General features: G+C 32.7%; 3 protein-coding genes across 4 annotated transcripts; 2 read left to right on the forward strand and 1 right to left on the reverse strand.

Moving 5' to 3' along the window:
• Positions 1-243: 243 nt before the first annotated feature.
• On the forward strand, positions 244-11,026 carry LOC113402818 (protein RRP5 homolog). The gene is made up of 20 exons (XM_064217838.1): positions 244-415; positions 481-624; positions 905-1,060; positions 1,190-1,337; positions 2,098-2,217; positions 2,986-3,149; positions 3,618-3,725; positions 4,360-4,497; positions 4,610-4,742; positions 4,984-5,172; positions 5,535-5,626; positions 6,179-6,334; positions 6,587-6,706; positions 7,068-7,148; positions 7,235-8,212; positions 8,521-8,733; positions 9,451-9,579; positions 9,783-10,038; positions 10,471-10,636; positions 10,849-11,026. The coding sequence occupies exons 1-20, from the start codon at positions 341-343 to the stop codon at positions 11,006-11,008; spliced, it is 3,726 nt and encodes a 1,241-aa protein (XP_064073908.1). The 5' UTR covers positions 244-340; the 3' UTR covers positions 11,009-11,026.
• A 264-nt stretch (positions 11,027-11,290) lies between these two features.
• Positions 11,291-12,363, reverse strand: LOC113402799 (N-alpha-acetyltransferase 80). 2 transcript variants are annotated; one of them, XM_026643121.2, is made up of 2 exons: positions 12,200-12,363; positions 11,291-12,005 (listed from the first exon to the last, which is right to left on the reverse strand). In XM_026643121.2, exons 1-2 carry the CDS (start codon positions 12,232-12,234, stop codon positions 11,402-11,404), a joined length of 639 nt encoding a protein of 212 aa, XP_026498906.2. In that variant the 5' UTR covers positions 12,235-12,363; the 3' UTR covers positions 11,291-11,401. The 2 variants fall into 2 exon arrangements, with proteins under 2 accessions (XP_026498906.2, XP_026498907.2); XM_026643122.2 differs by having other exon boundaries at positions 12,214-12,360.
• On the forward strand, positions 12,095-13,719 carry LOC113402798 (EEF1A lysine methyltransferase 1). The gene is made up of 4 exons (XM_064217895.1): positions 12,095-12,236; positions 12,568-12,724; positions 12,814-12,964; positions 13,296-13,719. Exons 2-4 carry the CDS (start codon positions 12,575-12,577, stop codon positions 13,637-13,639), a joined length of 645 nt encoding a protein of 214 aa, XP_064073965.1. The 5' UTR covers positions 12,095-12,236; positions 12,568-12,574; the 3' UTR covers positions 13,640-13,719.
• Positions 13,720-15,476: the final 1,757 nt, after the last annotated feature.

The raw sequence follows: 15,476 nt of genomic DNA on the forward strand, positions 1-15,476 counted from the left end.
ACAATATTTATATGACCGACTGATGGCCACCAACCCAATAGTTGGAACCTACCAATTACTAATTGTACCGAATTATCAATTATTATTAATATAACTACCAAGTATATAAATAAGTATTCTATATAATATAAAGTTTAATAAAAATTGTCTGGAAAGTGCCTGAATTTAATATAGCTATATTTTATAATGGCTACATAATCAGGCTTCAGATTTGACATTGACATATTTTGCACGGATACGGATAGTTTACAACGTTCTCTTAACCTCAAATATTCATGCCTGCTTTGGTATTGTTATTAAAATATATTAAATGCATTAAAATTTAAATAAATACAAGAAAATGGCAGATATTGAAGAATATTTTCCCCGAGGTGGTAAAAAACCTACAACCACGTATTTTAAACAGAGCGAAAATGTAAGTATTTGAATAATTGAGTTTTTTAATAAAAAATATAATGTTATTAAATTATTGTTATGTAGTTTCTAGGAGCAGCTGAAAAAGGGGATAAGAAAAAGAAGAAGATAAAAAAGAAGACTGACGACGATGACGGATATTTATCTGATGAAGTTCATACAGAAATTGATCAATCATACAAAAACTGTGGGATATATTTGAACTATAAGGTTAATATTTCATGTTGTAATTTTGGACGCAAATCTCTTAGTTCAAGAATAATACATTTAAAACATAGTATTGAGACTATAAAAAGATGTAAATATATAATAAATAAAATGATCATATCCTTAAATAAAATAAATAAAGAACTAATCATCCAAGTAAATTCACTTATAATAATATAATACTTTTTATATTACACATTAAAAAATAATAGTAAGGGTCTCCAATCGTTGTTCATATTAAAGAACTAGGATACAAATATTAATTCACACAATTAAATTCCAGGTGGTTAAAGAAGGCCTACTAATATTAGGGAGAGTCCGCCAAGTGTTAGAGACAAAAGTAAACATTTCACTTCCCTGTCGAATGCACGGTGTTGTTATGGCCTGCCACATCAGCGAAGCATACAACAAAATATTGGAATCATATGTCAATGATCAGGTAAATTTATTTTACATATGAATATGACTGTATGACCATCTCGTAGCACCTCATATAACAATATATTCGGTACTTAATTAAATTGTCATTAAAAATATCTAAGTTACTAACCAAATGAAATATTAACAGGTTGATAGGGTCCGAGAGCTGCCACAAATGTTCCGAGCAGGTCAATATGTAGTTACAAAGGTTTTGGAAGTGACTCCAAACCACCTCATGCTCACCATGATGCCACAGCATGTTAACAGTGGCAGGATGCTTGCTGACTTACATAAAGGTAAGCATTATGTATAAAACCTAAACTACAACTGTAATACAACCTCTTTGGGGATGCTAATTGATTTCTCTTAATTTTATTAATATCTGTGTATAGTGCCACATACATTGAGTGTGCTCACTACAGGCCTGTTTACCTTGATGTAATTGACTCCCTAAGTGTTTTTATGTGATATTATTAAATTGAATTATTAAAATTTAAGTGAAATAAAAACATTGAAGTTCTTAGTTTCCAATTAATATAATATATAAAGTAGGTACCGAAGTCACTGGCATATATACATATTGAATTTAATCAAAAACATTAAAGCATACTTTAAAGTCTCCCTTAAATAAAATGTAAGTACAGACTATTAAGACTATGTAACTATAAAAATACCTGTGGTTTGTGGAGGTTTCGTTTTCAATGAATGTAAAGAATATAAATTAAATTTTATAATTATATAATTGAATATATATATTAACGTGTGTGTGATTTTGTATTGAACAATGAATTAGCTTCACATGTGTAATATGTCTGAATGTATATAGTTTTTTTTGTAATGCGTGTTTGTTATTAGGCTATCAGTATATCTTGTGGGTCTATTTACAGTTCAGGAAAGTATTTATGTTAAAGAAACCTCTTCTTAGGTTTTTTCTGGAAGAAATAAGACTGTTTATTAGATATGTATATTGAGATAGAGTGTACGATAAAGCTTTTCCATACCACTATTTTCTATAATATAGATTATTTATATTAATATGTGTACGTCTTTCTCCAGGAGCACTTATTCAAGCAGCTGTATCGTCTGTTGAAGACCATGGCTTTTTGATGGACATTGGTATACCAAACACAAAGGCATTCTTACCTAAGGATTCAACTAACCCAGAAGTTGAGCTGGGTAAATATTACAATTGTAAATTATGAAGTTGTGTTAGACTTTGCTTCATTCTTATGTACTTAACATTGTGAGCTCTCAAATTCTGCAGCTCCAGCTGCTTCTCTTAAGGAGACTTTAGCCTTTAGCAGTGGGAAAATTACTGGCTGTTATTTTAAAATATTATATATTCTCTATATTTTTGCTGTGTTAAAATAAAATATTTTTGATGGAATACAGTGAATCTACTTTTTATTAAATTAAAACAGTTGTGTCTAATCAAATATTCATCATGATTCGTTTTTGACAATCAAAGCTAGAGTATTCTTATTTTAAAATCTCATTTCATTCTTTATTTATCAATTGTGGCCACACTTTGACTGTCATTGGTATAGTGGTTTAATATAAGGCCAGAGATCCTGAGGTTCTGGGTTTAAACACCAGGTCGGGCTGACAAGTTATTGGATTTTCATGTCGAAAAATTCTCAGCAACAGTCAGAAGTCTGGAAGTTAGAAGTGTGTACACTCCCGTACCCTGGAAAGCACGTAAGGCCGTTGGTCCTGCATCTGAACTCTTTCCGGTAGTGTCGGATTTGCCGTCCCATCCGATTATGAGTTGACCGAATAGAGAGTACCTGTGTTTGCGCACAGACTTGTGCTAATATGTCCTGCGTAGTGGGCTAACAGGACAATATTACATTATAAAGTTCTGAATTGAAATTATATGTGTAATAGTTTTGTATCTCTGTGTAGACAGCTGTGATCACTTATATTTTAAATAATCTCTTTTAGACACCGGTTCGCTCGCATGGGTCATGATCAAGTCTATATCCCCGACTGCAGAGAACAGCGTAATCACATTGAGCAATGAACTCTCAGCGTTACAAAATGCATTCCAGCGTAACAAAACAAACACTCTACTGCCTGCTACAGCCCTAGATTTCGTAGTTGACAAGGTAAAGTTAATGCTTACATTATACCCTATTTGAATTACATTAACTACTTTTAAGCCTAACTCCTCCAACTCTCGGTTGAATGGTTGTGTTTTATGACTGACTATATGACTGAATTGTATAAACACAATGACCAAAGGTAAACTTAAAACACTAAAGGATACAATTACTGTTAATTGTGTATTTAATTTGTCAAAATGAGTGACTACTGAGTTTTCAGTTTTTCTCAGTAGAATCTATTCCGAATTGGTGATACCTAACATTCAATTAAATCCTGTATCTGAAATTCAAAATATTTATAAAGGCATACTTGAATGTAGAATATTTTGATTTGATTATCATTATATCGATAACAGTACCCACATGGGTTGGATATATTTAAATATCACTCACTGTGATATAAAATGGAATTAAAATGTAAAATCCTTACATAAACTGTATTTTATACCTTATAAAATATTGTTTTCGCAGCCGTTAGACAATGGTATAGAGGGTCACGTTTTGGACAAAACAACGGCATACATACAAAGGCATCAAGTTGACATGGTCAAAGGCAAGAAACCAGCATTAGGACAAAAGGTAAGTTAGGTGTACAATTTATACTATATTCAACATAATCTTTTTTTTACATTAGCAGCCTGTAAATTTCCCACTGCTGGGCTGAGGCCTCCTCTCCCTTTGAGGAGAAGGTTTGGAACATATTCCACCACGCTACTCCAATGTGGGTTGGTGGAATACACATGTGGCAGAATTTCGTTGAAATTAGATACATGCAGGTTTCCTCACGATGTTTTCCTTCACCGCCGAGCACGAGATGAATTATAAACACAAATTAATTACATGAAAATTCAGTGGTGGCTGCCTGGGTTTGAACTCGAAATCATCGGTTAAGATGCACGCGTTCTAACCACTGGGCCATCTCAAATCAAAGAAAAAAAAATCTTAGATTTACAAATAACATATACAACTCAATCTATAGATATAGTAGTACTACTATGTTAAAAAAATCAATCGTAATCACTATCAACATTACTTGATTAATATATCTTTGTTTATAGAATACTATAATACTTAACTATATACTTAAATTCACTTTTATGTACACATTAGCATTTAATTAAATTTATATCGAGTATCCAAGGTTCTGCAAGGTTTTTTTAAATGATTTTAATAAGCCTTACATAATATTTAATAATATTTTTTATACTCATAGATTAGAGCACGACTATTATATGCAGTACCACCAAAGAAAACACCATTCCTGACGATGAAGGGCATCTTCGACACCACATATCCTGATATGGCCGAGGAGCAGAAGCTGCAGGAAGGCGATATAATCGAAGAAGCGATAGTAAGACGACCCTATTTTTCTATTCCTTAATTTACTAAGTTTCACCCGAATTATTGGTTTGTTTGATATGATAATACTATATTTAATATGTTATATACTTTTTTTCATATAGGTGCTTAAGGTCACCGGTCGATTGATCCACTTCAAGCTGGGGGAAGGCAGTCTGGGTATCCTAAGTCTCCGAAGAGTAGCTGTTGATGAGGATCTCAACGATGAGCAAGTGTTGACACGGTCATATCCCATAGGTCAGTATTTCACGATTATTAAACTATGTGATGGTCACTCTCGCTCAATGAGGGGAGAACACTGCTGAGTCACAGAAGGGCTTAGCTCGGAAGGGGCAGAATAAATACGACCTCCTGAATGCTACTCTTGATCTTTTGCAATCGGAACACATATTTGCAATGGTGTATGTAATATGTAGAGGGGTTCAAACTCGAAATTCGGCTAATATCTGTAGTACTGAAAGTGCGCTGCGTGTCGCAGGCAGCGGCCACCGCGTGCGCGTGCTGAGCTACAGCCTGGCGGACTACGTGTACTCCGTTAGTGACGCGCCCGCCGTGCTGTCCGCCACGCCCTTCCGCCTGGACGAGCTGCGCGTCGGCCAGTCGGTCACCGCCACGGTCGCCGTGCTGGCCGACGACCATCTGCGGGTCACCGTCGGCCGGGTCACCGGTGAGCTACCTGGGAAGGTGTTTTGATAGTGTAACCCGGGAGGGTTACACTATCGAAAACAAAACGTTTTAATCATCTGTTTAAAAGTTTATCTTCTAAGTAAAGCAGGAGTAAAATGCTTTGTATCGGATTCCTTTTAAAGTAAATCTTTTATTGAATTTATTATTTATATTATTATTACTAGAAGATAATACAAACAAGAAGTTATGAAATTGTACCTGAAATATTACCCGCCTTTAAAACGAACCAGATGAATGATGAAAAATCTAGCTTAAAAAAACCTTGCGATTCTTATGGCGTCTTATTTTCATGTGATTTATATAAACTTATATCGTAAATGATACTATTTACCTTATTTCTAGGATATGTGCCTCAAACTCATATGACGGATATGGGCGTTTTCGTCGACCCGAAAAAGGCGTCCAATTCTAAACTGCCCAAAAAGAAATTCAAGGTAACACATTCATCCAATTTCAATTTGTATAACACAAAATTAAATTTAATTCTAACACAATCGCTAATATACAATTAAATCTAAGTTTTCAATGAAATGAGCAATTACAGTTCATCTTGGGTAACGACCACGCTTTTATTAAAGATACGGATACAGGCGTGTATTGGGATACGCACGTGTATCCGTCGTATCCTGAACTAAGAATTGGCAATTCTAAAACTTGCTCTTTTTTTTCAACATTAAATTTTATGACACTATCTTCATTTTGATATATACAGTTAATACAAACTTTTAAAAGGACAATTCATAGTTACACTAAGAGCCTATTCAGATAAAGTTTATTTTGATATAATAATTGCTAAGAACCGGGTCGGCCCAGCAGTTCGGACATGGTTCTCAACCGAAGATCAATGATCTAAATCGTGCAAGCACTATTGATGACATTTTTGTTCATAGTTTAATATCGAGAGAAAATATACAAATATCGGATTTATCACTAGATTGTATTTTCTACTAAGATATTAATTATATATAACTAATTGCTGTATCAAGGTCGGTCAAGAAGTGAAAGCGCGCGTGCTGTCATTGGACTTGTCCAAGCAGTATCTTGTCCTGACGCTGAAGCCCACGCTGCTTGACGAAGACTTGGAGATCCTGACGAGCTACGAAGACGCGGTGGTTGGGAGCGCATACACTGGTGTTGTTTCGGTGAGATATAATACTTAAAAATAATTATATTTATAAAAATAATCGTTTGGATAGCATTCACATCTTTTTAAATATCTGTATCGGTCATAACGCATTGTTAAACTCATAGCAGATAAGCTAATGGTCCAAAAACCTATATAGAACTAGTAGCCATTGCCTATCTAGGAATCTCTGTATATCATTAATGTATTTTATGAGATTACCTTTAAAAAAAATAGTAAATATATATATATATATTATTTTTCGCTACAGCACATCAGGGATTATCTATTGGTGTCATTCTTCAACAACACGAATGCGTACGTTCCGAAACGATTCGTTTCCGCCCAACCACTCCACAACCTCACGGACGCTTTCCATCTCGGCCAGATTGTAAGTTTATGTTTATATTCACTATATATGTAAAGAGCGCTAAAGCACATACAGGCATAAACAACTGTCATTATGCTCAAATTTCCATTATATTTTTTTCTTAAATATAAGAACTATGTATTTAAATATAATACATGTTCAAGAAGAAAATAAAATAGCCTGTAGTTCGTAAGTTGCCAGTGTTTACCGGGAGTCCCTTGTAATGAAAAGCATGTTGAACTATTGTTCAGACGACATGCCTTGTCTCTGTCTGAGGCAATAGAAAGTACATCTGTTTTGTGCACAGACTTTATAATACTTTATAATAGCGTCTGGTCTCGTTTGTGATAGGACATCTACATAATGTAATGTACCATTTCAGGTAAAGTGTACGATCATGTCAGTAAACCCGACTGCGAAGAAGATGTCCGGTAGCCTCACAAAGGCGCCTTTCAGTCCCGCTGTAAGTTATTAACAGACTATAATTTTCTATCGTCAAGTTATATTTTAAACGTAAATACGTTTATAACTTCTGATTTAAATTTATAGGAAATTAAAAAGAATGCTAAAAAAAGAAAAAAAGATGCCGAAAAGAATGAAACTTTGGCTAAAAAGAAGAAATCTAATAAAAATGTTGACGAAAATGCCAGTAATGGAGCTAGAGAGATGGACATTGATGAAAGTCAAAAGACTGAAAACAATAAAAAGAAAAACAAAAAAAAAGTCGATCGTATTACAGAAGAAATGGATTCAACTGATACCAAAACAACAAATAGTGTAGAAGGCGAAACTAAAAAACGTAAAAAGAAAAATAAAGACAACATTGTCTCTAAAGAAGATGATACCAGTTTGACTAATACAAATGATCATTCCGCGACAGAGAATCTTAGCAAAAAGAAAAGCAAAAAAGAGAAGATTAAAGCTCGTAAAGAAGAAGAGCGTGAGGTAGAAGTGTCCGAAGAGAGCGACCCAATCGAAACGGACATACACGAAGATAGCGATCAAGTATTAACACCGAATGACTTAAGTCTACTGGATTTATCCGACTGTATAACAGCTAAAAACTACAAAAAGAGAGCAGTGGCTCTACTCAAATGTATAAACGCTAGAAAGAAACGCTTAGATAGAATAGATAAAAAGATAGTCAACATTGAAGCTAAAGGGCTTACTGGGAAAAATAAAAAATATCACACAGCGATGCACGCTGAGAAACTATTGACAGAAGAACGTTTAAAAGAATTCATGGACATACTAGCGACAGTACAGGAAAAGTTAAAAGAGTTCGATGTTAAAGATAATACAGAATATAAAAAGAAGAAAATAGAAAAAGTAACCCCACCTGAGGCCACACGCGAGGATAAAAAGAAAGTTGTAAAAGAAAAAAATCAACCTAAAGTTAATTGTATAAAGAATGTGTTGGATAATTTAAAGCCAGTCCTCGACGCGCCGAGCGCCAAGGACTTCTGGTCGACGAGTGATGACGTGGCTGCTGAAACAAGAGAAGAATCTAGCAGTAGTGATGAAGAGGTGTGTTATTTTTTATAATATGTTTAAAATTCCTGCTAACTGTTCGCATTGTGGTTGCGTCCTATACGGTTAGAAAAAAAATGTAGAAACGTATATAATTTCAAATTTGTATTACAAGGATAATTCTGCTTTTTGTTCTACTATTTCAAGAGCTCAATTTGCTGCTTACTTATTATTATTCTTGCTTATTTTCAGTCATTAAGTAAGTCATAAATTAGTTGGTCTCTAATGATGATTGTTTTTTATAAAAGTCTGACTGACAGTACTAGTTTTACTAACTGGAATTCACCAAATGTAAATTTTTCTAGGAGCAAGAAAAACCCAAAAAGAAACGCAAGAAGCTCACGATCGCTGAGAAGAACGCTAAAGCTAGAGAGGAAGAAGAGAGAATAAGAGAATTGGAAAAGAGAGCTATTGAGAGTGAGAATGCCCCGCGGTCTAGTGATCAGTTCGAACGAGCACTGCTAGCCGAGCCGAACTGTAGCCAGCTGTGGATAGCTTACATGGCTTTCCATTTGCAGGTAAATTTGTCTCTTAGACCTTTTTTTTTTTATACAAGAAATGTTGGAGTTTGTTCCACCGTGCTGCTCTACTGCTGGTTAGTAGGTATATATGTATAACAGAATTTTTTAAGACACTTGTAGGCTTTCTCACGATTTTGTACTCTACCATCGAGTGTTAAGTAAGAAAAGATGAATTATAGACTCAAAACTTGAGCTCCGTGTGTTCAAGCAATCTTGGTTTTTTTTATGAAAATATTTTTATAATGTAAATGAGAATTTTATTTTGTGAAGGTTGAATAAGTTTTACGTGCCGTAGAAGTAGTTATAAGCACCAAGTTTTTGATTAGTCCCTGAAAGATGTAAATATGATTGAGTTAACTTGCTGCATCTTAACTGATGGTTGCGGGCAAACCCTTCAAGCACCACTGAACTTTCATGTGCTTAATTTGTGTTTATAATTCATCTCTGCTCGGCGCTAAAAGAAAAAATCATTAGGAAATCTGCATGTGTCTAATTTCAGTTAAATTCTACCACTTGTGTATCTACTAACCTACATTAGAGCACTGTGGCTGTGTTGAATAAATCCAAATCTTCTCCTCAAAGGGGCAATATTTAATATGTAATTATAATAAAAGTATAGTTACAGGCTGTAGTCTCGAAACTAAGACGATATATTTAGTAAATAAATATATACATAAATCAAAAAAAAATTAAATTAATTTTTCATCAATCTAGGCAACAGAAATAGACAAGGCTCGAGCTGTGGGTCGTAAAGCGCTCAATACCATTAACTTCCGGGAGGAGGGCGAAAAGCTTAATGTGTGGCTCGCTTTACTCAACCTTGAACACAGATTTGGTACAAAGGTAAGATTCTGATATCTATACAAAAGACATTTGTTTATTTAACAACATTACCCACCTTGGACTCACAAGCGACCCTCGCCAATCCCCTCCAAAACAGTTCAATAGTTTAAATAAATCTGTAACTCAAGACAATACCTCTTATTTTATTTCTATTCATCGATACTTTAACACTAATGGTAAAAACTTAATCTGTGCGTCAAAAGGAAAGTCAGCAGAAAACTCTCGAAGACGCTCTCCAAATGAACGATACGTATCAAATCCATTCGAAGCTGTTAGATATACTCCTGGATACAAGCAAGCACCAAGAGCTGGTGTCGCTGACTGAGCTTATGATCAGGAAGTACAGGAAACACCCGGAGGTGTACCGAGTATGTGGCGAAGCTTGCTACAAGGCGGGCCTCGTGGATAAGGCGAGGCACGTCATGCAGAAGGGTATAGCGGCGTTGGAGAAGAAAGAGCGTAAGTAAAGTTAGAATTCTTATTAAACTAACAGTGTGATCAATAGAGTTCAAGATGTAAATGTCTGGATGGTACCACTTGGACCAGCCTACCGCCAATTATTTAACCAAATAACTTTGTATTATTTTTGCCAGTTTGAAGATAAAGCTAGATTAGCTAGTGTTAATTACAGGTACAAGTTGCCCACCAGTCCGTATAAGTGTATACTTATTAGTTCTAGTGTCTATGGGCGAAGGTTACACTGTTAGTTTAATAAGCAACCAATTGATATTAAATGCTGATTAAATGACCCATTTCTTAGTATACTTTTCCAAAAGATTTAAAAAAATATATCTTTCAATCTTTAATTTTAGTCACGATCATTCCCGCCCCTACCACAGATAAGGTAAATTTAAGTGTACGCTTAAACTAAGAGTTGTAATCCCGGCGCAGACGTGTCGCTGCTGGTGCGGTTCGCCCAGCTGGAGCGCGCGGGCGGCGACCTGGAGCGCTGCGAGGCGCTGTTCGAGCAGGTGCTGGCCGTGTACCCGCAGCGCGTCGACGTGTGCGCCGCCTACGTGGACGCGCTGCGAGCCGCGGGGGACGTGGTCAGACTCAGGTACGCTACTACCGTTGTTGAAAAAAATAATGTCTAATGCTGCAGCTTGACCGGCGCGAATTATCTTCGGTTTAATATTTCGTATAACTTCGTTTGCGATTGTATATTACCGTATGGCTCTTACTAGCTTTTTTGTGTATTTATTTAGATTTATTGCAATCATCGTATTAACAAAACTAAAAAAAAAATAATGAAGTAATTTTCTATCGCAGACAAGTAATGGAACGTATGACATCTCAAAAGTTGCCAGCACGAAAAATGAAGGTGCTCTTTAAGAAGTGGATAGAAGTCGAAGAGAAGATCGGCGACAAGGAACACATCGACAGCATACGACAGCGCGCGCTCGAATTCATTAACAAAGCCAAGTTTTAAATAAATTAATCATATTTATTTGTTGTTTTTATTCAACTTTTTTTAAAATAACCTCAAATCTGAAATGGTTTTTTTTATAAGATTCATATGATATTTATTCATTTTTAAATTTGTTTGGATTAATGTCTATATAATTTTATATGCCAAATATAAATTTATTCTATCACCAAATACGATATAAAAATATTTTTAAAACAATGAAGAGTCAAAATCCACTGGCTTTTGTATATATTAACTTATATATTTTAGAAACAAATTCAGATTGTAAATAAATAAATCATGTATATTTTTGGTGTTTATTAAACTTTCTTAGATAATTACATTTTTATTAATCGTATTTAACTTTGAAAATATTTTTACAATAAAAAAAAATATATAAATCTTAATACTCTATTAACTTAAATATTTGAACATGTATGTTTTACTCGTTTTAATAGTACTCTGTATAATTACAGGTTGGGGCATCGGTGGGGGCGGTGGGGCTGTCTTGTTAGTACCTATTTTAGTTGGCATTACATCATTTTTCGTCTCACTGTCTTTTGCGATATTATTGCTCACAACACTATTACCATATATTGAAATTGGAGCGCAAAATTCGTAACCTAATTTAGCATAAAAGTTTTCTTGACCTTTTGTAGATAAATGAACCATTTCCAATTTTAATACATTTTTACAATACTTTTCAACTTCTTTCATTAAAAACGTTCCCAACTTTTGTCCACGCATAGATTTACTTATTACTACTGTTTCAATAAAACAACTATTAGGTATACTCGGTATTGGAGTGAGCTTACAATGACCTAGAATGATTCCATCAGCATTTATTAATATTAAGCTGGTAGGTAATTGATCACAGGATGCTTCAAGAGACATCATCCTTGCTGTTTCGCTGCGTGGCCATTCTTCATTGATAAGTTTGCAACATGGTTTCAAATATTGTGGATATCGATGAAGTTGTAATACTTGTAGGCCTTTATGTTCCATTTTAAATTTAATGCTGAAAGGAATTCATTATATACTGGCAATATTCTACAAGGCTGAATAAATGCTTTCATTTCATAAAAAAAAATATATGTATATAATGCTTCTGTCAAAATATGAAATGTCAAATCTTAAATGTCATTTTTTCTATATAATATTAAATTTATTTGCATAATTTCATGAATAACATATTAAAAATAATAAAAACACGAGTTGATACTCACTTTTCTTAACCTCTGGTGCATTTGTCACAATTGAATAATCATAGTAATATTTTTGTTTTGAAATCTAAGGTAAAGTGTATCGTTTTCCATGCTTGCTAAAACAGAACTAACCTATTTTTATCTGTCACTTTTAAAACGTACAATACCCGTATACTTACGTATGTTCGATTCCTTCAAAATGTTGTATTTTGAAATTATAAAAATAACTTTCTAAAACTCAAGGACCCGAATTATTCATAGCAGAAATCGTAATAATTGAGATAATGTTATAATAAGAAATATTTAAAACAGCTCAGCGTATTGAAATTTCGAACTTCGATGTAATCTTTACCGGTATTTATTTCGTTAATCCAGTATTACGATGGAAGACGACGACGTACCGACGCTATCCTCTGAAACATTCGCTGCCTTACAAGAATTTTATGCAGAACAACGGAAAAGGCAAGAAATTCTTGAAAATTTGGAGTCGAAACAACAGCTCACCGAAAATATTATATTTGAAGAAAATTGGGTAAGTGTTGGGTGGTGTTTACACTAATCCATTTTTCTACATTATATTTATGACATTGTTTTAAATCTATAGTAATTTTCTTCTTCCAGCAACTAAGTCAATTCTGGTATAATGAGAGCACAGTACAGGCCCTAGTGAAAGTTGTAGATAAGTGCTTACAAGACAGTGAAAAGGTAGCCCTTATATCTTGCCCAACTCTATTTGTACCCGTCAAGAGACAATTAGAAAACAGAGCAAGAGGTAATTTATTACAAATTTATTACAATTATATTTAAAGCTTATAAATGATTGTATATCAAATAAAATTTAAATATGATTTATTTAAGTAGGCTTTTAATAGCAGTTTTAATCATCTCATTACAGGATTAAATTGAATGTAAAACTTACCCTGGTTTGAAATGTAGATTCTACCTCAAAAACTGCCAACAAACTCAGTAGTTCACTTTTTTTAAATTAAATTTAAATATACTATATATAATTTAATTTATTTCCTGTTTGGGAATCAATGAATATGTAAATCTTTTATTACTTACTGTAATAACATAACAGTTTATTTTACTTTTATTTGTAGTTAATTTGTTGGAATATGACCGACGATTTGAAGTACATGGAATAGATTTTATTTTCTATGACTACAATGAACCAATGAAATTACCGTCAGACTTAGGACATTCCTTTGATCTTGTGGTAGCTGATCCACCATTTCTGTCTGAAGAGTGCATCACAAAGACATCGGAGACTATCAAGCATTTAGCTAAGGATAAAGTTATTGTATGTACAGGTGCTATCATGAAAGATCATGTAGAAAAGTTATTAAATTTAAAACAATGTACATTCCAGCCTCAGCATCGGAACAACTTAGCTAATGAATTTTCTTGCTATGCTAATTTTGATTTGGACAATATTTTAAGATAAAGGTTTGGTGATATTGTAATGTTTACTGTATATATGAAATTTTTTATTTAAGATTCTGATAAGAATCAACTATATGCATCAATCATATGATATGATTTGTATTTATGATTTACAAATTAGTGTAATGATAAATAGATATTTTTTAAGCACAATTTGTTTTTAATTTGTGACAACAACATAACCGGCAAAGATTCTTTAGATTCTTCTCAGTAGAATCTACTCTCTTACTGGTGGGAATTTTACATTTACTTGACTGAAGAATATTTTTTGATTAAATTAATTTTTTTTTTCACAGACTTAAATACTTTTGAATCAACAAGTGTATGGTGTTGCCATATTATGTTAAAAATATTAATGTGATGATGATGATGAAATTCTTTTTACATATGTTAGATATTACAATAAATACCTTTCTTGCATTACCTATAAGATTTATGAAATAAATAAAATGCATTTTATTAAAAATCATCAATTTATTGTTCTTAACAAAATTATTACTTTGTCGTATTATGCTGGTTAACATTTCGAATATCAATCAAACATTAAAAATTCATTTGCAACAATTCTCTAAATCTATATAATGACTTACTCTCAATAAATGCATCTATCTTATACAAAATTATACTTCTAGCCTACTCGTAAAGGCCTCGTTGAATATAATGATACTACAAATATACTTTAATATTAAAATATATATTGAATAAATCTGTTCTAGTAACATTATTTACAATCATTTTACTTTTTCCAGTGTTTTCTGTTTAAAGGTATTATAAATATGTATTTGATTCTACTGTAAAGTTACATTGTTAACAAATATTTTTATTGGAGAGTAAGTTCATATATTTATATAGAATACCCCATTTTATACAAACAACGCACTTTAATAATAAAACAAGGCCTTTTGTTATCTATGCCAGGGTTACCAGCATTTAAACAAATTTTATTAACTATATTAATTTAATATTATTTGCTAATCAACTTATAATTAAATTACACATACTTTTTTAGAACACATTTAATAAGTAGTTAAAAATGACATTACAATATAAGAGACGATAAATACTAACCGTTACATAACTGGACATTTCAATAATAAAAAATATTTTACAAAAAAATTAACTAAAATAAATATTAAACGAATAGTTCATCCTTCGCTTAGAACTATTGATATTTTGGTGTTCAAATACATATTGTTTTGTGAAGATAAAAATACTTTGAAAATTAATAATATTTTTATGGTGAAAAAATATTACAATATGCTATTGATAAAGTAGAAAAAAAAAATACTAGATTTGTACTAAACCAAATAGACCACGGAATTAACAATAATTTTTTTTTAAATATATTATCTGTGTTAAAAATGGCGCTAATCAACAAAGCATCAACTTATACAAATTGACAAAGATTTAAACGATGATACGTAGTAAATATTGCACACCGCATCTTCACGACAAATAGTTTAAATTAAGCTATGGATCTATAGAAAGCTCTCACATAAAATATATTTCTCAACTGTAACAGTTGTTACTTATATTTATTAAATTCGATCGAATATGAAATCATTTACATATACTAGGCCACTGTAAAATTTATATCATAGACTTGTTTAATAAAGCATAATGCCGTTAGAAATAACTACGTAAGACACTCTTCAAAATAACTAAAATTATTTAAAACAAATAAATCATATAAACGTGCCTTTTTTGTTATTAAGCAATTATCAATCTTATTGTTACATAGAATGAGGTTTACATTTCTTCTTAGCGAGCTTTTTATATGAATTGCAAATATTATAGTTCATTTTATTTAAATTTTATGTAAATAGAAAATTTACAAC

Source organism: Vanessa tameamea, chromosome 19, assembly GCF_037043105.1.
Source record: "Vanessa tameamea isolate UH-Manoa-2023 chromosome 19, ilVanTame1 primary haplotype, whole genome shotgun sequence".
Lineage (NCBI taxonomy): Eukaryota > Metazoa > Arthropoda > Insecta > Lepidoptera > Nymphalidae > Vanessa > Vanessa tameamea.